Source organism: Solanum verrucosum, unplaced genomic scaffold (genome assembly GCF_900185275.1).
Source record: "Solanum verrucosum unplaced genomic scaffold, falcon-dt-bn FXZP01000060.1, whole genome shotgun sequence".
Taxonomy (NCBI): domain Eukaryota; kingdom Viridiplantae; phylum Streptophyta; class Magnoliopsida; order Solanales; family Solanaceae; genus Solanum; species Solanum verrucosum.
The window spans coordinates 8,310,534-8,333,587 of record NW_026020129.1 but is presented as its reverse complement, the minus strand read 5'-3'; the positions used below and the strand labels follow the sequence as shown (position 1 = coordinate 8,333,587).

Here is a 23,054-nt window from a genome sequence, read left to right as displayed (position 1 = left end):
GCTTTTTAAATATATTTCATTTTTCTTAATTAGTATTGTGGTGACCTAGTCGCCACAAAATTTAGTATAGAAGCGACTATTTGAGACCCGCTACAAATAGATTGGAGCCAAAATATATTCCAGGCGGGAAAGAAAATTTCAGCTTTTTGTTGCAAACTTTAGTGGCGACCCAATAAGAGTCGCCGCTATAAATATATTTTTTGTAGCAGCTTAGAAGGTCGCTATAATAGAAACATTTATTGTGGCAACTATTATTGTCGCCACTAATTGATGCCACTAAATGTCCTATTTCTTGTAGTGGTTGGTTAAGAAAATTAAAATAATCACATAATTATGTTTTGTAATAGAAAAGTTATATAACTTTCACTCTATTAACAGATAAATGTAGTGTAAAAATTCATTTTACTCATTGGAAGAATGAATTTTCTGATAATCATGACATTTTGTGTTGGCAAGATGAGAATTTTGTAATTTTTTTGTTTGTTAAAGAACATAATATTATATGACCGCAGTAAAAGAGTTATAATTAAATATGATCATTCATAAAATTTACACAATAAAATTATCAAGTAGCTAGTAAGAAATTATTCAAACATAGAATTCGGAAATGACTAGTGTTGTGGCAATAGTTTAACCGCTCCATCCTTAATTAAAAGTCTCGAATTTGACTTCGAGTTTAGGCATCAATAAAATCCTATTGAAAGTGTCATCAGAGGCGTATCCAGGATTTTGAGATGATGGGTGCACTATTACGAAAAGATGGACTAAGAAATAAATTTGATTAGTTTAACATTTAGGTTTTTATCATTGAAAATCATTCATATTTTAAAATTATAGGTCCAAAATTATTTTTTATCTATCCAAACCATCCAAACCACTTAGAGAGATGTTACCCAATTTCAGAAAGAAAATAAAACAAGATAAATGAAAGATTCAAATTTCTAGCCTCAGAGGTGCACCCAATCATCATCGCACAACATTATATGATACTTCAAGTGTGGGTTCACACATCTATATTTACATATATTTTTAAAAATATAACACTACTATATATGAATTCAGGAGGGGAGCATGGGTTCACGTGAACCCGATGACCCCCTCCTGGATACGCCTCTGAGTGTCATCCTTAAATGTATCCATAGTACGCGATTCGAAGCTTCGTTATACGCACCAACGTATGAGTCTTAGTCTAGTCTGGTCTTAGTTTTGCTTAGTTTGATCATCATTAATATAATATTGCTCCACTCAAATACTGTGCTGAAAGAGAGCGGAGTGGTGACAGTTGTTTTTAGCATGGTCCATGTGGATGACATGGACACTTAATTTAAAATATATGTTGCATTAATACCTATGTTTTTTTTTTCTTTTTTACCAATTTTATAGTTAATTCTTTCACTAAATTACATGCATCGTGTATTATAAGGTTTGAGGCTCACCATCTTTTTAAAAATACCCGGATAGGAATATCTTCCCAAATGATACTTGGTTGAGCATGAGGAGCTCTTTGGTCATTGAGCTGGTGGTATATATATATGTTTTTCGATCTGATCATAGTTTTCAGTGTGTGTATATTATATTGATCTAACAATTTTTTGTTTTAATTTGCATGCAGTAAGTCATAAATAAGGTAATTATAGCCTGCTTGAAGACTGAAGGACACAGACATGCATATGGCTATGGGTATTATTAATAGCTAGGTTTCCACTAATTAATCATCGTGTGTAAGGGATGATCTGATGAGTGTTGGTATGTTTTATTAAAAAATATTGTATGTTGTTTTGTGTGAATGTTGAGTGAATCCTCATATAATGCTATATTGGCTGCGTTACGTTATATATGTAATGGACCAAACTCATCAAACATCACTAATTCTTGATATTAACATATATACCTCGTATAAAACACACACACACACAAATATCTAGACATTGACTCAACAGACATATTTATTAACGTGTAGCGTCCGTACTAACCGATGGCACAGCATAATGAAGCTGACAAAGATATGCATGTCAAAATGTCTGATAAGCTAGCCAAGTATGGTTACTAGGATAAAGAAAAACAAAACGAAAACGATGCCACAAAAGAATCGCAAAATCTCATTCAAACCTGCTACAAATTCATTAATTTGATGTATCTATTACAAAAAGATGATGTAACCAACAAACTAAATACTTAGATATATGAGTATATGATATCTAGTATTAGTTTCATGTATCTATTTATATGATATATTATTAATTTCATTTATCTATTTATATGATCTAATATTAATTAATTTCATATATCTATTTATATGTATCTAGTATTACTTTGATGTATCAAGTGTTAATTTCAAACATTATATCCAAAACATGTACCATGATAAGCATATATATACATCTAATTATGTGTATCAAAATATAGAATGTACTGATGCATGAATTTAGAACAAATCACAAAGGCATATTTGGTTAGATACAAGTACACCTAATACCCTTCGTATCTCTCTCCTCTTCGCTAGAGACCAACGCCATCTTCGTTGCTCGTTTCCTCGTCATCATGAAATCATCGTCTCCGACAAAATCTCCACCAAACACAACAAGAAATGTAATTTTTTGTGACGATTTTTAGTGACGACAAATATAGGTGCCACAAAAATAGGAGCTTTAGGGGCGACTTGAAATGGTTGCTGTAGAAGGTGATAGTTAAGTGTCGCCACTAAATATGACATTTTCTGTGGCGACAATCCATAAGTCGTCACAAATATGAAATAATTTTTCTAATAAAATATCAATGAGAAACGTAGTTATGGCGACCTATAATAAATCGCTACAAAAGGTCTTCAGCAACGATTTGTCGCCACTAAAGGTGTAATAGCATCCTTAAAGTCGCCACAAAATCCTTTATTTCATATTTTAATTATATAATTTTGTGTATAAATCAAAATTTTCTAGTAAAGAAGTAATCAACATATGTATCCTTTATTCGTACTAAAATAAGTGTTTATAGTTATTTTATACATCTAAAAATATCTTTGAGTTCTTTTGTTGTCTAATCTGAAGCGTGATTCAATTGTTTATTGTATATGCTAATTTTAGTATTTCATTGTTCCTTGACATTTTTTGTTCCCCATATCTGAAATGCTAGTGGCTATATTGAAACTTTTGGGGGACTTGAGTAATTATGTGACTAGTTATTACTGTTTGGAATTATGTTGTGATCCGATTTTTTTATCAGTAGGGAAGAACTAATTTTTCTTGTTTGTTCACTAGCTTATTATGATAGGGATAGGTTAAAATAGTGCAAGTGAGAGATTCTGGGTGCTAGACAATTAGATATCAAGGAGTTCTTTTTATTCTTTAATCAATATTGAAAATATTGAGATGTGAAGGTGTCTTTCTATGTTGTCTTTTGGGTTTGCAGTCATCAATCAATCTGACAATCTTCAACAACTGAAAATGAACATAGTAACACATTCAGGAATGAAAGTTGCAAGATCACATTACGGCAGTAATTGATCTATCCAAAGTATGCACGAAGGATGATGATGTACCTTTCTATAGAACACTGTAAAGGAGTGTGTTAATTGATTTACGGGACATATTCTTTCGGGCAAAATTTATTATAGCTGAAAAACATATTATTTTTGTGTTTGTGTTTGTGTTTTTTATGTGTATGCACAATTATTATGCTATGAAAGTTTTTGGTATCATTGTTTGGAAAATATCTTTAGTTGTGTATCCTTTATTGTCAATTGGATTGTTATAAAACATTTGTGCTGTATTATTAGAAATAATAATGTTGTATTTTTTTTTCAAAAGAAAAAGGATATTTGTGGCGACCATAGTTAGTCACTAATACTCAGTAATTGTGGCGACAACACTTGCCACTGAATGTTTTGTAGTTATAGTGGCGACAAAACTCACCTTTATTAAAAGTCATTTCCCCAAAGATATTTGCCTACTTTTAGAGGCAACTAAGTCGCCACTAAATACGTACTTCTTGTGACGACACTAATTGTCGCCACTAATACTCCCTCTGTAACTTTTAATTGTCATAGTTTCCTTTTTTAAAGTCAAACGATATGAACTTTGATCAACATTTTACTATGTATTTTTCATCATATTGATATGCAAAAAAATTGCAATTTATAGTCCTTTTCGTATAGAATATCTATCTTTTTTTTGTTTAAAATATCAAATTAATGTATTCTAATTCAACTTTGAAAATTAGTCAAATTAACTTGTGAAAAGCGCAACATGACAATTAAAAGTGGATAGAGATAGTAACATTTAGTTATGAAAGTACTAGTCATGACCCTAATGTCGCCACTAAATGTTATTAGTGTCGACTTTGTGGGGTTTTGTAGCAATTTTTGGTACCACAAAATGTAAGATTTCTTGTAGTGAAGCTAGCAGGAAACCTTTTGTTCTTCGCTGCGCTCTTCTTCTCCCCTTATCAAATAATGAAACAAGACAAATAATAAAGCAAATAGTAACAAATCTCTACATATAATGTTAAGAAGAATTCACTTTACTTCTCAACTAGGTAAAAGTAATCTAACTATGATGATTGATGAATAAGAATTAGCAGAATGAATAATAATAAAGGATTTACATAATGTATCCTAACTAATAGCTTTTGACAACTAAGAAACCATTAGCAAACACTAGCAGCATCTAGCTTTTGGCCGTAAATTTGATGGATTTTCCGACGATGAAACATCATTAACATAGATTGGAGATTAAGGATGAATGATGAGAGATTATGGTGAAGGTGATGGAGGATTTGGGCGTGGGAGGGGAGAGATACGGTTGACATATAGGAGTTTTGGTGGAGGGTTGATGAGCGGATTATTATTGACCATTAATTGTGATGTTTAAATGTAAAGATAATTAATCAATCCTAGTTTTAAAGGATGTGTTTATTTGATTGTATCTTTTAAAATATATGGTATAAAATATTAAAAGTGATAATATATGTAATTGTTTGAAAGTAAAGGTAAAATTAGTATATATTGTACTGATGTATGTTAGTTTTTCCAAAATTGAACCCTTTATAATAACTATTTTCCTTTTTTGGTAATATATATTAATCAATAATTTTTATAGAAGTAAAATCTCTAAAATTACCAATAATAGGCATTGAGATTTTGACCAAATATTTGATACTTTAATACCAGACCCCACCTAGTGGGATTTCACTGGATATGTTGTATTTGATACTTTAATAAGCTATATGACAACTAATTAATATTTATAGAATTGGGTCTCATATATGGAAAAAAACATGTTAGTATATATTCGTTACTACGTACAATTTTATTAGTACTATTTTTCCAAATTATTGTCCAAACTGGAACTATAAAACTTATGCAGGCAAAAATAAATTCATTATTATCTTTTTTGCTATGGCGAATTGGTCCGAACTTCCGTACGATCTACTTGTTACGATAGCGAAACTTGTTACAAAGATGGAGGATTTCGTTATATTTGGTGTGGTTTGTAAATCATGGCAAACTGCTGCTACCAAAGAAAATTTTGATGTGTCATGGCCCCAAGTTCCGTTGCTTATGTTGGCTGCTGATAAAGACGATGATTATCGAGAATTCTACTCTCTTTCTGAGAAGAAAATTACACGTAGTCTTTCTCCCTGAAGCTAAAGGGCGAATGTGTCTTTCAACACAAGGATGGCTTTGCACCACGGAATATACAGGTATTGGAGATATGACTTTATTGCACCCTTTTTCGCGCACCCAAATACATCTTCCTCCAGCATCACAAGATAAGGATGCAGTCATCGACTTAGCTGTGTTATCTTCTAATCCTTCCCTAACATCCGACTATGTTCTCATGATTTCGTATTTTGAACAATTTAGCTATCATTTTGCTTTTTGGCGACCTGGAGACCTATGTTGGACTATAATTGCTTCCAAAAAATATGGTGAGGTCACTGATATCCACTACTTTAATGGACAATTGTATTTCACTGCTCACCCTGGCATAATCTTTGTTGTGGACCCTGGAAATCCTGGGACACCGCGCTTGGTTATTAACATGGAGGTATATGATATAGTAGTTAGGCGGTATGGGACTTTCTTTCATCTAGTTGAAGTATCAGGTGCATTATTATTTGTTATACAAATTTGTGATTACGAGGAACCTAATGGACCTAATGGTGGGTATAGTGCCTCTATGTTTCGAGTGTGGGAAATAGATGTAATCAAAGGAGAAGCAAAGGTGATTAAAGAATTGGGAGATAGAGCTATTTTTTTGGGGCGTAATGCATCTATTAACATTAGTAATGTCTCTTCTAAACAAGTCGTAGGAGTGAAGCCTAATCACATCTATTTTACTGATGGTTGGACAGAGATGTATCTTCAACTCGAAGGAGGTGGTGGTAGAGATATGGGGGTATACAGTCTTGAAGATGAAAAAATTCAACCTTTTTATGATGGCATTTCCGTTAGTCCTATTTGCCCGCCAACTTGGGTTATACCGTCATTCTGATAACAAAAATGACTTTTAGCATGATATATATGCTTTATTTATTCTCTTTCATTGTAATCTTGTTTATTCTTGAAAATTTCAATCATTTTTAATCAATTTTAATAGTAGTGTACATCTTCAATCAAGCCTCTATGGACCATAATTCTTCTAATTTTTACACATCTCGACTAATAACAGGGGTACCTGCTATAATAAACATGTATAAAACAAACAAGTCTTTATTTCTTTCTTAGCATAACAAGATATAGTTTTCATACTTGAAATGCATAGGTCTTAGATACTTCGACTAGATAGAACTGCTTCCTTATTGGCCAAGGTAAAGCTCTAAGGGTATCAAAGTCTCAAACTACATTGAAAATGGATTATGGAATATGCCAAAACTGATTGATACAGTTCCTTCTCACATTGTCGAGTACTTGACATGATTGTACAAACTTTGAAGGGTCAATCGAAGTTGAAGCATTACACCTCATAAATAATGCTCCATCTCCCAAGTGTTTAATCCATTTTGCTTCTCCCTTGATTACATCTTCTTCCCATACTTGAAATGAATACGTTATATCTCCTGAATCAGTTCCATATAGTTTATGGTTCGTAGAATATTGTGCAACAAGTAACAGTGCACCTGATACTTCAACTAGATATAACTGATTTTTATACGGTGGTAAATGTGGACTAAAATTTAACTTAACAACCAAGTGGGGTTCTTGATTACTATGCTTAGGCATAGCAACATCAATAACCCAAACTCCATCAAGTGTGATCATATAAAATTGTCCTTTTAAGTAGTGCATAATCTGGAATTCAACACATCCTTCAATATCAATTTTGTTCCATAAGAGATCTCCAGGTCGCCAAAAAGCCAAATAATGTCCATGCTTATTATAATGCCAACTCATCACAACATAATCGGATGTTAAGGAAGGGTTAGCAGATAACACAACTTTGTCAATCACCACATAATTGTTATTTTCACGTATTGGAGGAAGCTGGATTTGGGCCCGTGAGAAAGGGTGCAACAATGCTATCCTATATGTTAAAACGCAAAGCCATTCTTGAGTTGAAAAACGTACTTTCCCTCTAGCTTCGGGAAGAAATACTCGTGAAAATTTCTTCTTGGTAAGAGAGTAAAAATATCGATAATCACCATCTAAGTCCTTAGGTGCCAACATAAGTAATGGAATTTGGGAAGATGACGCATCAAAATTTTCTTTGGTAGTAGCAGTTTGCCATGATTTACAAACAGCACCAAATATAACGAAATCCTCTATCTCTGTAATGAGCTTCGTGATCGTAACAAGTAGATCGTATGGAAGTTCGGACCAATTCGCCATAGCAAAAAAAGGCCAAAGGGAATAATTAGACAAGAGTTTGGAGAAGAAGAATAGTACTCCTAGTACGTATCATATACGCGAGACCTAGTTAGACTACATTTGGTGGCCAATAACTTTTTCCACCTTAAGACTTGGACGGATGAGAAGAAATCACCTATCGAATCTGAATGAGCACACACTAAACAAGCGTAGTTATTGTTCCTTTTATTTATCAACAGCCAACATAAGTAACGGGATTTGAGGGCGATGACACATCAAAGCTTCCTTTAGTAACAGCACTTCACAATGAAATACAAACAACACCAAATACTACGAAATCCTCCATCCCTACAAAATGTTTTGCTATCGTAACAACTAGGTCGTATTGAAGTTAATATGTATAACTTACAAATATTGTCAACCACGCAAGCTTAAGGGATTATCTAGATATTTAGCCAACATATGAATAACTATTTCAAATACTTCACATTCAAGGAAAGTATAATTAAAATTGATTAAAAAGTATTAAACATAAAAAATAAACATGTATAAAACACTATTACAATGTAAGAGAACAAAATAATTTCCCTAAACAAGCAATATTGCAGAAAACAAAAACAAATGGCCAAAGTCAAATTAAAACAAGAGCTAGCATTTTTAATCTAAAATATCATAACGATGGTATAACCCAAGTTGGCGGATTAACAAAAGTACTACCAAATTTAATGCTAGTATAATAAGGTTGATTTTTTCTTTCTTCAAGATTATAAGCAAAGATACCCTGTCCTCCCAAGGGAAAGAGCTCTCTAAAACTATGAGTAAAATAGATGTGATTTGGCTTCACACCTATAAACTTAGAAGGTTCCAATGAAGCTGAATCATTACACCCCTAAAATATTGCTCTATCTCCCAATAATTTAACTCCTTTTGCTTCTCCTTTGATTAGATCTAGTTCCCATACATAAAATAAATGGGTCATATCATGTCGATAATCATATCCAACTAGTTTCTCATTTGTAGAATATTGTGTAACAAGTAATAGTGCACCTCATACTTCGACTAGATAGAACTGACTTATAAAAGGTAGACCACAATTGTTTAGCTTAATAACCAAGCGGGGTTCTTGAATATTACGCCTAGCTACATCAATAACCCAAACTCCATCACGTGTGATCATATAAAATTGTCCTTTTAAGTATTGCATATTCAGAATTTTACCACATCCTTTAATATCAATTTTGTTCCATAAGAGATCTCCAAGTCGCCAAAAGGCTAAATAATGCCTATTCTCATTCCCATAATACAAAATCATTAGAACATAATCGGAGTTTAAGGAAGGGTTGGAAGATAAAACAACTTTGTGGATAACCACATGATTGTTATATTCACGTGTTGGAGGAAGCTGGATTTGAGCACGTGAGAAAGGGTGCAACAATCTCATCTCTACGATACCTGTAATATATTCTACGGTGCAAAGTCATCCTTGAGTTGAAAAACATACTTTCCCTCTAGCTTCGGGGAGAAATACTCGTGAAATTTTCTTCTTGGTAAGAGAGTAAAAATCTCGATAATCATCATTTAAGTCCTCAGGTGCCAGCATAAGTAACGGAATTTGGGAAGATGACACATCAAAATTTTCTTTGGAACCAGCAGTTCGCCATGATTTACAAACAGCACCAAATATAACGAAATCCTCTATCACTGTAAAAAGCTTCGCGATTGTAACAAGTAGATCGTATGAAAGTTCGGACCAATTCGCCATAGCTAAAAGAGGCAAAAGAGAATAATTTATAATATTAATTAAGATATTTTTTTTCAGCTTCGGAGACCTAGTTCAACTTAAAAAATTATAAATAAAATAAATAATATTTAATTTTCAAGGTCAAACTCACGATTATATCAAGTTATGCATTGTACCTCTCAATTTTAAAAAAAAATTATATTAGAAAAGCATTGTTTGGTCAATCTTTAAAAAAAAATGACTTATTTTGATGATGTGTTTTTATCAAAATAGGGTTTTTTAAAAGAAATAACCAATAATTATAGTGTCCAAGACAATTTGTGTGAAAGAATTTATTTAGTGTTTATGTCTTTAACAAAATTTGAATTAAAGACTTCATAACTCTCAGCTATAGGACCAATTGTTAATAACTTTAATAATATTTTTTCTCCCTCATATATTAACAGTCAAAAGTACTTCATGAAAAGGTTAATCAAACATCATCTCTACTTTCAAATGTCTATGCCAGACACAATGGGGTGTTTAGGGAGGGGGGAAAAAGTAGTATTATTTTTAAATTAAAGAAGGAAAAGTATAATTAATTGAAATTGATTAAAAAAAGATTTAAATTTAAAAATAAACATGTACTATAAAACATGATTACATGTAAGAGAAATACTCCCTAAACAAGCCATATCGCAGAAAACAAAAACAAATAACCAAAGCCAAATTAGCATATTTAATCTAAAATATGCTAGAACGATGGTATAACCCAAGTTGGCGGGTTAACAAAAGTAGTAACCAAATTAATGCTAGGATAAAAAGGTCGAAATTTTTTTTGTTTAAGATTATAAGCCAACATATGTTTGATACCCCGTCCGTCGAGGGGAAAGAACTCTCTAAAATTATCAGTATAATAGATGTGATTTGGCATCACGCCTATAAACTTAGAAGGTTCCATCGAAGTTGAAGCATTACACCCCAAAAATATTGCTTTATCTCCCAATAATTTAATCCTTTTTGCTTCTCCTTTAATTAGATCTAGTTCCCATACATGAAATGCAGTGGTCGTATCATGTTCAGAATCACATCCATCTAGTTTATATTGTATAACAAGTAATAATGCACCTGATACTTCGACTAGATAAAATTGCGTTTTAAACGGCCAAGGTAGATCGCGACTTTTTACCTTAACAACCAAGCGGTGTTTTTTATTATTATTCCTAGTAACAACAATAACCCAAACTCCATCAGGTGTGATCATATAATACGAAATCATTAGAACATAATCGGAGTTATTTAAGGAAGGGTTAGCAGATAAAACAACTTTGTGGATGACCACTTTATCGTAATATTCACGTAGTGAAGGAATATGGATTTGGGCACGTGAAAAAGGGTGCAACAATGTTATCTTTACGATACATGTAATATATTTCAGGGTGCAAAGCCATCCTTGAGTTGAAAAACATACTAGCTCTCTAGCTTCAGGGAGAAATACTCGTGAAATTAAAAGAGAGTAAAATTCTCGATAATCATTAGATGCCAGCATAAGTAACGGAATTTGAGGCGATGACACATCAAAATTTTCTTTGTTAGCAGCAGTTCGCCATGATTTACAAACAGCACCAAATACAACGAAATCATCCATCACTGTAAGTCTGTAACAAGCTTTGCGATCATAACAAGTAGATCGTACGAAAGTTCGGACCAATTCGCCATAGCCAAAAAATTCAAAAGACAATAATAATTAAACAAGAATTTGGATTAGAAGAATAGTATGTGCATAATTTATACTTTTTTTCAGCTATGTGAGACCTAGTTCGATTAGATATTGGTTTTATTTGGGGGCTTCATCAGGAACATTAGTATCGCTACAAGTATTATTCACTTTTTTTTCGAATTTTTGTTTTATATAGGAATTAAAAAGGGAACTATATACTATTAGGAATAATCATGGTATAATAAGGTAAACTTATGCGTATATTAATAATAAATAGATTAGTTACGTAGGTATTGATAATATAAGAATTAATTATAAAAGGTTTAATTATTTAAGTACTAATTATTTTATTAGTGTATGTATCTTTTAGTGAAAGGATCAATGTAAAAAAAAAACAAAATAAATACAACGATTCTATGTTAGATTCAAATATTTTTTTCTAATTAAGTGTATGATTACAAGAATCTAAGTGATAGAAAAAAAAATAGTTGATTTATAATCTGGACAACCAAGCGGAGTTTCTGATTACTGGGCCTTGCAACATCAATAATCCAAATTCCAACACTTGTAATAGTAAGTGAGATCAAATACATGACATTATTTGAGGGAAAATTATATGAAATAGTAAACTATTAATTTAAATTAAATGCTATAGTCATAATTTATTTAAGGAAAAATTATAAGAATATACTATTTAAGACTTTAATTAACAATATATGTATATACTCCTTTTTATTTACAAAACTGTGTTTTTAATTACTAACCTAACAGAATATTCAATTTTTTATTTTTTTTTATATATAGATTAGTATACGTATATCTTTTCCTTTTTTTAGGGGTTATGTGTTAAATTTATGGGATTGATAATTATTATTTATTTTTTGCTTTCCAATCATAATTATACTGTTTTATATTATTTTTTTTGCCCATATACTGATTTTCTCACTCATAATTTTTTATTCAATCAAATCAAAATATCAATGGTAGCTTTAACACTAAATTATTAATTGTAGCCTTAAATCAAATATTTTGTTTAAGACCTTAATTAACAATATATGTATTTATTTTATTTTATTTATAAAATAAGATTTTTAATTATAAACATAATTTTTTTTAAAAAAAAATCGAGATATATATTATACCTTTTTTTCTCTCCTTTTTGAATTAATATGCTGATTTTTTGGAACTGATAAGTTATTTCTCATAAAAAATTATGATTTTCTCTCTCTCTTCACTTTTTATTTAATCAATCAGAAAATTGATTTTTTGCCGTCTCTCAATTTGTAATCCTTCTTTAAATAGATCTTATTCTTAATCATAACTGTTGTGGTTCAATTTTAAATAGCAAATAAATGTAGTGATAAGGTTGAGGGTAGAAATGAAGCATATCTTTATAAATTTAAGTAAAAATAAACAGAGTAGAAGTAACATTAGGGTTATCGATAGGACGATTCATTCAGTTATTTTTTAAAAAATTATATCATTCAATTTTTCGGCTATTTTATAATGTATAACCAAAATTAAAATTTTAAAATCATCCCAATCCTAATTTATGTGACACAAGCAGTACAAAAATTAGTTTTTTTTTTGTTGTCTTGTAGATATTTTAAGTTATTATTTATTGTAAATTATAGTACTTTTTATAAAGTTTTTAATAACATATGTTACTTTTTATGTTTGAGAGTTAAACCAACGTTTTTTTATATGTCTTTTAATCTTATATGTGTTTTGTCCTTTTCCATTTTCAAAAACTAATACTCTCTCCATTTTATTTTATATGTCATTTCTTTTTATAAATATATTGGTTATTCCCTCTTCTTATTGGAACACATGTTGACTTGTGGTGCTTGTTATTCCCTTATATAGTAGCTCATAAGTGAGCTAATATAGAAACTTATTTGTCATTTGTCTTTTTAATTTCAATTTTAAATAGCAAATAAATGTAGCGATAAGATTGAGGGTAGAAATGAAGCATATCTTTCTAAATTTAAGTAAAAATAAACAGAGTAGAAGTAACATTAGGGTTATCGATAGGACGATTCATTCAGTTATTTTTAAAAAAATTATATCATTCAATTTTTGGGCTATTTTATAATGTATAACCAAAATTAAAATTTTAAAATCATCTCAATCCTAATTTATGTGACACAAGCAGTACAGAAATTAGTCTTTTTTTTGCTGTCTTGTAGATATTTTAAGTTATTATTTATTGTAAATTATAGTACTTTTTATTAAAGTTTTTAATAATATATGTTACTTTTTATGTTTGAGAGTTAAACCAACTTTTTTTTATATGTCTTTTAATTTTATATGTGTTTTGTCCTTTTCCATTTTCAAAAACTAATACCCTCTCCATTTTATTTTATATGTCATTTCTTTTTATAAAAATATATTGGTTATTCCCTCTTCTTATTGGAAAACACATGTTGACTTGTGGTGCTTGGTTATTCCCTCTTCTTTCTTTCTCCTTTTTGACTTAATTGTGTGAATGTTTTTAATTTATTATCATCAAATTTTATAAATAATATTCTTTTAGAATTTTATATCAAGTTAAAATTAGATAAATATATTAATACGGATATTGTAGTAAAGTAATGAAAGAGGACAAAGAGGAATGAGTGAATGGGGACATTATAATGTATTTTGTAGGGTTAGAATAATATGTAGGACCCATTGGGTGTATTTGAGTTTCCAATAATGAAAAGGAAAGCCACGTGGACGGTTATGATTAGGTAATTAAGATGGATCTATTAATGAGGACTTTCCTCTTGTGTGTGAATGTTTTTTTGGTCAATTTAACAGAAGCACACGTGTCAACGCAGAGGCGTGTGCTATTCCTCTTCTTATATAGTAATATATATATTTTTTTTATATGTCTTTGAAAGTTTTGGGTAGCAATGAAATGGAAATGCAAACAGAAGCTAGAAAAGATTTCTTTAATTGTGTGAATAATAAGAAATTAATGATAATTATTGTGTTGAGTTAAAAATCTCGTGAATTAAATGCTCAGTCATGTGTAAAATTAAAGTGAATATATTTCATAACAAAATCATGGTTCTTATTAATCTATCAAATATGTTGATTTTTGTAACGTGGTACAATATAATTATGTGTTAAATGTACCAACGTGTGATTTTTTTTCTCATTATATTAAATTAATGATAATGACTTTGTGAATACAAAAGGCGTTAGTTACTTAGGTTACTATTACAAATAAAATCTTCATAAGCTGGCAAAATTAAGATGTTAATTACACGATTAATGAACCTTTATTCCTATTTCAAGCTTTGAGTCCCAAAAGTTGAAGAAAAAATGTACTACTTTTTAAAGGAGAGTATGAATAAAAAACGTATGAATTTGCACATATATTTACGTATGCATGGATTTTGTATTAACACTAATTACCAGTCTAATTAGGTCAAAGAGTTTCTTATTGCTCTGTCATCGATATTTGAGTTGAGTCTTTCGAAAATAACAGTACTTTTTATATATATTTTTAAAGATGATAATCCTATTACTTAGAGTTTTCGTTTTAAATATTTTTAAAGATTATTAAATTATTTTCCTAATAAAATGGATTTTTTTTTTCCTTTAACGTGCAACAGAAAAGAAAAGGTCAAACAAGGTAGTCTTATGTAAGCCACCAATTCACTTTTTCATTATCAAACAAATATAGTTGCATGATATATATAGGTATAATATATAGACCCAAAAATGGTTAATCTAGAAATTTATGACACACAAAATTGACATAATTACTTTTCAAATGGATCCAGGGCTGCTCAAACCGTCAAACACTTTGAGACCTAGAGTGGAGGACTTATATTTTTAAATAAGTAGTAATATTTATTGTTTTTTAATCTAAAATTCATTTAAAAAAATAAAATGCAAAGTGCTTGATATATTTCTTAAAAAATTGCTTTGAGATGCAAAATTATTCTCTCTTTTTTTTTTAACTTTTTTTTATAAATAGTATTTCATGCCTTTTATTTGTTTGTTCGATTTTTATTTCATAAGGAGTTCGACATTTAATAAGAAAGAACAAAAAAAAAAAAATCTTATAAATGTTGTAAAGAATACTTAATAATATTAATATTGTCAAAGAAAATAAGGAGGCTCAAATTTGAGGGTCTAAAGCAAATGTCTTATTTTTTAAAGCGTAAATTAGATCACATTGAACTTTCCACATTGGTGTAGGGGTTCTTGGGCCTTCCTATAAAGTTTGACTATCATTTTCTAATTGAATTTGTTTTTGAGGTATAAAATAAATTCAAGATCTAATTCGGCATGATATCATAGTTGAATCTGATGTGAACCTCCTAAATTGAACAACTATTCGAATGAAATACCTTCTAATCCATAAATATATATAACACATAAAATCAAAAAACTTCAAATTAAATAAATGTTCAAATTCAAGTGCGAAGATATAAATAGACCCAAGACCTAATTGTTCAAGAATGTTCTTATAAAAAATATATAAACTACCCGTAGGGAAAAATCCATTCGAAAAATCGTTTTGTGATTACTTCCTAGTAATTTGTTGGATCGAAAAGCTAGTGTCATGTTTCTAGAATAAATTGAAAATATCATTTTGATGGTAGTATTATATTATATCAAAAGTCAAAACAATAGAAGAGTTACACTAAACTAAGTAAAGAAAATAATATGTAATTTTCTAATAAATTAACTTCGTTGACTAAATTATCCCTTACTTAATTTACTATTAAGAGTCGAGACTTGAGAATCGTGATTGGATGAATAGAATTGTTCTATCATGAATTAGGTTCCCAAATTTGAGTTAAGGATTACCAAATTTCAAACAAAAAATTTGATACGGAAAGGAAATTTAAATTTATTTCTTTCAAATGAAATGTTATTTTTTTAAAAATTTCATGTAAACATATTTCGTCATATTGCTCCTTTGTGTAAAGTCTATTTGAATACCGCATTGCTTATTTGACACGTAACTTGCAAGTTGCCATATTTGATAAATGGTTATGTAATTAAATTTTTTCGTTTTATTTTATCCGTCATATTTTTTAAAATATGTTTTAAGAAAATATTAATATAAATTTTTTTATTTACTTTGATATATTGTTTAATGCTATTCTCGTTTTTCATCATATATTGATTTTTCTGCATATTTTTTCAGTAAGAATAAAAGTGGAGAAAAAATAATTATTACATTTTTGCTTTTTAAAACGATAATTACTTCCTTCATTTATTTTTTATTCGTCCAATTTAAATTTTCACGTGAAAAATAATATTCTCTTTGTTTATTTTTACTTGTTCACAATTTCAAAAAAAAAATCATTTTTACTTGTCACTTTAAACATACTAAGAAAAGATAATTATTTTCTTCCATGTTTTATCCTTAACATTAATTACTAATATTCTAAATTATTTTTCAAAATTTAATACTAAACATAAACTATAAGAGTAGTGTAGTAAATGCCATGACAATTATTATTTTCTTCACGGATGTATCAAACTCAAATATGACAAGTAAAAGTGAACGGAGAAAGTAATATGTTTTTCTTTTTGAAAATGTATTGCGGACAGATAAAAGCAAATGGACTACAAGGAAAATAATTAAATATTTTGAACCATCTATTTTTAGTAAATACGATAACTAATATGAACTAAAGAGAGTATAACTTCAATTTTTTCTTTTTTCTTCTTGTGTAACTATTTCAAATTTCAAAGCTTTGATGATATCACATGCTCTAAATTAAGAATATTTAGCAAACGTAATGGATAGGGTTCTATATTTCAGTTTTGATGCAATCAATCAAACCTCTGGTTACACATGTATTTTGTTAGGGTGGATTTATTATTTAAATTTGGTGAATTCAATTTTTTATTAGTTTTGATGGATAAATGGCATCATTAATTTGGCTTTGATAAGTTAAACTTCAAGTAAACTGCTGAAAGTCTGAAATATCAAAATTTTATTATCAAACTTCAAATGTAATTTTTTTATAATAATTTTGATTGCACGTATCTAAAGTTAATTCTACACTGATCAAAGTTGCAATTTTTTTATATATTATAATTATGACTTAAATGGTAATCTCAAAATCGGCTATATATCCCCCGGGCAACCCCCACGTCGATGTTTTCCGAGCCGAGGTACTACTAGTTTCAACATGAAGCCCATTGAAGGTCTGATAACCGATAAGTAACAAATTTTGGACACAAGCCCAAAAGGCCCAATTTCTATGGAACAATCCAAAGGCCCAAGTTTTCAAATACAAAAGGCCCCTAGTTCTGCACCTACCTAAAGGAAAAATTTCCTCCGAATTTTAATTTTAATTTTTCACATGAAAAAAGTTTACCCGTCAATCAAATTCAAATCCAAGTCGAGCGATGACAACGTCAATAATGACGAGATGAGAGACTCTCCTCTCAACTCTGTAAGAGTTAGAACAAGTGCTTCTATATACGAGCATAAATGAATATTTAACGATCAATTTTTAAAATTTAATTCAAAATATATAGTCAATACTAACTTAATTAGATACAAACTATGACACTATAATTTGAATTGTAACTTTTAAAAAAAAAAAAAAATCTAAAAATCTAATTCTTAAATAGGTGGGCCTCTCTAGAACGCTAATGGAAAAGAAGAAAATTACATAAATACACATTTTATTTTATCATAATTTCTAAAATTTTCTATCATTAATTTTTTTTATAAAAATCTCTTCTCGGATACTTCCTCCCCTCTTCCCGATACATCCATATCCCCTTTCGAGTACATCTCTCTCATCTTGGATACATGATATATCTCTCCCATTAAGTAATGTATCATTCGCAATCCGTGAGCTATGTATCTGCAAACTTTCCGATATAACCAAGATCCTATAATTTTAAGGGATTTTTGCAATTTATAAAAAATAGAAATAGAATATAATTAGTTTTTTAACACTATGAAATTTATGTAATTTTTAGGATGGAAAAATAGAATCCACGAGAAATCACTAACCACAGCCCACAGTGATATATTTGAGCCATAAATATTTACTGGCGTCAGAGAGTGTTATCAGTGTGGCCCATGGTCACTTCATCATATTTCACATGGATATGAATATTGATGGCCCAACCAACTCCTTAAATAAAGTTGATCTTCTCAAAGAAGAAAATCCATCACAAAAAATCACTAAGAAAAAAGAAGAAGAAGAAGAAGCTAAAAGGGGTATTACAACTAGTTTACTTGATCTTTTGATGAGCTACCTAAGTTTATAAGAAATGCTTATACGTATTAGGATCAAATGTTTATTATTATATTAAAATGTATAACAAATATAACAATAAGTTATTATTTTTTAATTATCATGTTCAATTATAACTTCGATCTAGATTATATTGATCCATCACTTGGCCTCGATATAAGCAGGATGTTTCTGTTACTCTATAGCTTTTTGCTAATAATTTTTTGAGCTAAAATGACAGTTTAAATGGGACGGGAGGAATAGCCCATGAAACATCTCATTCACCAATTTCATAAAGGAAAAATCCTTTTGGCCAGAATTTGGTCAGAATAGTAAACTGACACGTTCACACTATAAACTAGTTTCATTTTAGCTAATTTTATCCTTTTAGCTTGAAAATTGAATACATTCTTGGGATCTCTATATCCTTTCATTATGTTTCCAATATATTGAAAATAATTAATGAATGATGAATCCATAGTCAATTATGATTTTTTTTTTGTTTAAGTCATCTGCGGCCCCTTAAAGTTGTCTGGATAATTCACTTAGACACCTCAACTAGAAATTGTACCTACTGAACACTTTTACCGTTCAAAACATGTACCTATTGAATACTTTTTGGTGACATGGCATCATGAGTGTAATACACATCCAATAAAGCGAGTGAAGCCAATTTTCTTTTTTGCAGACGAATCAAAATTGGACATGTCACCATTAGAAAAATCATAATTTGAACCTATTAAAAAAAGTTTTTAAAAAAATCCCTGCTAGTCATCTTCCCCAATGAACTTCTCAATCTAATATTCTCATCAGACAACTTCCTTTGCCACCACCCTCGACACACCCCCTTTTCCATCTATTCTTGCATTCTTTCTTTCTTTCTAGCATCATTCCGTCATTATCAATATCGTCGTTGTTTTCTTCATCGGAAAAGTATCAATTAAAGAAATAAAAATCAAATTGAGTAAAAAATAATTCCGGCGAAACTCCATTATTCCGACAAGACTAATACGAATTTAAAATTATTTTCTTTGAAATCGTTAAAGAATTCAAATTTTGAAGAGCACACAACATGAAGAAGAAATATCAACAAATCTTGATTGTTGTTCGAAAAAGAAAATGAGATTGGGAAAAATAACAACTACAATATTGAATCAGAATAAAGGAGAGGAGGTAGGTGTACAGTTATCAGAGTGTACGATTTTAGCCGGAAGTGGTTGTGCGTGTTCCGGCGAAAAAGAAAATGAGGAAGAATGGACTTTGGGGGTGGGTCGGTGCCTGGTGTTTTGGCGAAGAAGAAAAGGAGAGAAAGGTTTTTCTTCTTTTTTAGTTGATAATTTAATTTTTTAATTGTTATTATGGGTTCAATGCCACATGTCTTTTTCTGATTAGTTATTATGCCACGTCATCGCGAGTGTATGACACACAATTTTTATTTTTAATTGATTGTAAAAAAATGTTCAATAGATATTATTTTTTACTAATAAAAGTGTTCAATTGGAACAAGCCTAAGATAAGGTGTCCAAGTGAAATATATGGACAAGTTTAAATGGCTACAAATGACTTAAGCCATTTTTTTTTTTACAAATTTCAACAAAAAAACATTAAGTGATCTCATGCAATCTATAAAAAAAAAATGTTTTCAAAAAATGTTTTACAAAAAACAATAAAAATTGTAACATCAATAGTAAATTTTTATTTTTTTTGAATTACATTGTATTCTTGTTGATTGTATTAGAATAAGAAAAATTTCACGTTATATTCCACATTATATTCTTGTTGGTTGTATTGGACTATATAACTTATTTATAAATAAAATAAATGTTCGAGTTATATAATGACGTTATCGAGTAAATATATTCGAGAGGAAATAAATTAAGAATCATATTGTTGAACCAATAAAAATTCTGTTACAGTGAATTACTCTTCAATCTGAAAAAATTATAATTATATATATTATTTCTATTTCTTGTTTGTGTTATATATCTTTTCTAAGTTCGGTAAAGAATCACTAAAATCTTATGGATATTCCACATTATATTCTTGTTGGTTGTATTATAATAAAAAAAATTACCTAACTAATATTACAGCAGATAACGGCCAAATGATTAGTGTTGATTAAATTTACTTAACATTAATTTTCTTTATTCAAATATAATAGTTAAAAAAATAGTTAATTGGAATTTGAAGGTCATTTTAGTAACAAATATAATAATGATTCATAATTATTAAATTGACGTAATATAGGGAACACAATTTGTATGATCAATATTATTAATGTTTGACTCTCTTTGGTTCGATATATTTGAGCTATACACATGATTTTTATAACTATCGATATTTATCGGGTCTAATATCTTTTGAGTTGTCGTTATCTCAATATTTTACAAATTACATTTAAAAATTATTTAAATATATTGTTTAATTTCATTTTAGCATAATAATTTTAAAAAAATACTTAATTGGAGGTCATTTTAGTAACAAATATAAGTAATGATTCACAATTTATCAAATCGACGTAATATACGAGATAAGACTTGTAGGATCAATACTATTAATGTCCGACTCTCTTTGGTTTGACATGTATGAGCTATACGCATGATTTCTATAACTATTGACATTTACCAGGTCTAATGTGTTTTGAGTTGTCGTTATCCCAATATTTTATAAATTACATTTAAAAATTATTTATTTATATAGCTTAATTTTATTTAAACAAAATAATTAAGCAAATTACATAGTTGGAGGTCAGTTTAGTAGCAAGCATAAGTAATGATTCATAATTTATAAAATCGACATAATATAGGAGATAAACTTATATGATTAATACTATTAATGTCTAACTCTCTTTGGTTCGACATATATGAACTATATGCATGATTTCTATAACTATTGACATTTACCAGGTCTAATGTGTTTTGAGTTGTCGTTATCCCAATATTGTACAAATTACATTTAAAAATTATTTATTTATATAGCTTAATTTTATTTAAACATAATAATTAAGCAGATTACATAGTTGGAGGTCAATTTAGTAACAAGCATAAGTAATGATTCATAATTTATCAAATCGGCATAATATAGGAGATAAAACTTATATAATTAATAGTATATGTCTGACTCTTTTTTATTCGACACATATGAACTATATGCATGATTTCTATAACTTTCGACATTTACCAAGTCTAATGTGTTTTGAGTTGTCTCAATATTTTATAAATTACATTTAAAAATGATTAAATTATATAGTTTAATTTTATTCAAACATTTTAAAAAATTACTTAATTGGAGGTCATTTTAGTAACAAATATAAGTAGTGATTCACAACTTATCAAATCGACGTAATATAGGAGAAAATACTTGTATGATTAATACTATTAATGTTTGACTTTCTTTGGTTCGACACATATGAACTTTATGCATTGTTTCTATAATTATCTACATTTATCAAGTTTAGTGTATTTTGAGTTGTCGTTATCACAATATTTTACAAATTACATTTAAAAAATATATTTAAATATATAATTTAATTTTATTTAAACATAATAATTAAAAAATTACTTAATTGGAGGTCATTTTAGTAACAAAGTATTGATTCACAATTTATCAAATTGATGTAATATAGGGGATAAGACTTGTACGATAAATACTATTAATGTCTAACTCTCTTCGGTTCGACACATATGAACTATACACATGATTTCTATGACTATCAATATTTACCAGGTCTAATGTGCTTTGAGTTGTCGTTATCCCAATATTTTATAAATTACATCTAAAAATTATTTCATTATATAATTTAATTTTATTTGAACATAATAATTTTAAAAAATTAGTTAATTGGAGGTCATTTTAATAACAAATATAAGTAATGATTCACAATTTATCAAATTGACATAATATAGGGGATAAAAAGTGATCGGACGCCTTTGTTCTTTATGCAAGTAAACTCAATTTATCTATGAAATCAAATAATAAGATCAGGAATAAGAGTATGAAGTAAAAAACAAAATAATTTTCATAGTCCCTAGATTTTTATATTACCATTTTTGCCGCTTTATAACATTTTGTATATTTTATTCAAAACCCATGTAGTTTTTGCCGCTTTATAACTTATTCAATATTTTCCCTATTTAATTTAGGAGAACAAAGCTACGGGAATGGTCTAGAATTCTACTGGGAATTGCAAAGGTTTTTTGAATAAATCAAATTCTTCCTTTATTTTAAATTAAGGGATCGTTTGGTACAAACATTGATAACGCAGGGATTAGTAATGCAGGGATTAGGAACACAGGGATTAGTAATGCAGGGATTAGTAGTGCAGGGATTATTTTTTGTCAAGTGTTTGGTTCATTGTTTCCCACTTAAACTTGTGTTTGATTTAAAACTCTACAAAAAAATTCTTTCCTATTATACCCTTGTGTTATTATGAGATTGTTTATTTCATGTAATTGAGTCAATGTAGATAACCGGGCCATAACACTACAGTAAAAAACAATTTAGAAAATAACAATAAAGAAAAAGAGTGTTATATAAATTGAAACAATTTTTTTTCTTTTTGTGCATAATTAATAACAAGAATTTAATACTACG

General features: G+C 29.2%; 2 protein-coding genes and 1 pseudogene across 3 annotated transcripts in view; 1 reads left to right on the top strand and 2 right to left on the bottom strand.

The window, feature by feature from the left end:
- LOC125826167 (ATP-dependent Clp protease proteolytic subunit-related protein 2, chloroplastic) overlaps window positions 1-23,054 on the bottom strand; it is a 231,171-nt gene that overhangs the window by 40,487 nt on the left and 167,630 nt on the right. The gene's annotated exons all lie outside the window — the stretch shown is intronic.
- LOC125826704 (uncharacterized) lies at window positions 5,393-6,491 on the top strand (annotated as a pseudogene).
- Window positions 6,854-7,825, bottom strand: LOC125826703 (uncharacterized). Its single transcript, XM_049506052.1, has one exon. It carries the CDS (start codon window positions 7,823-7,825, stop codon window positions 6,854-6,856), a length of 972 nt encoding a protein of 323 aa, XP_049362009.1.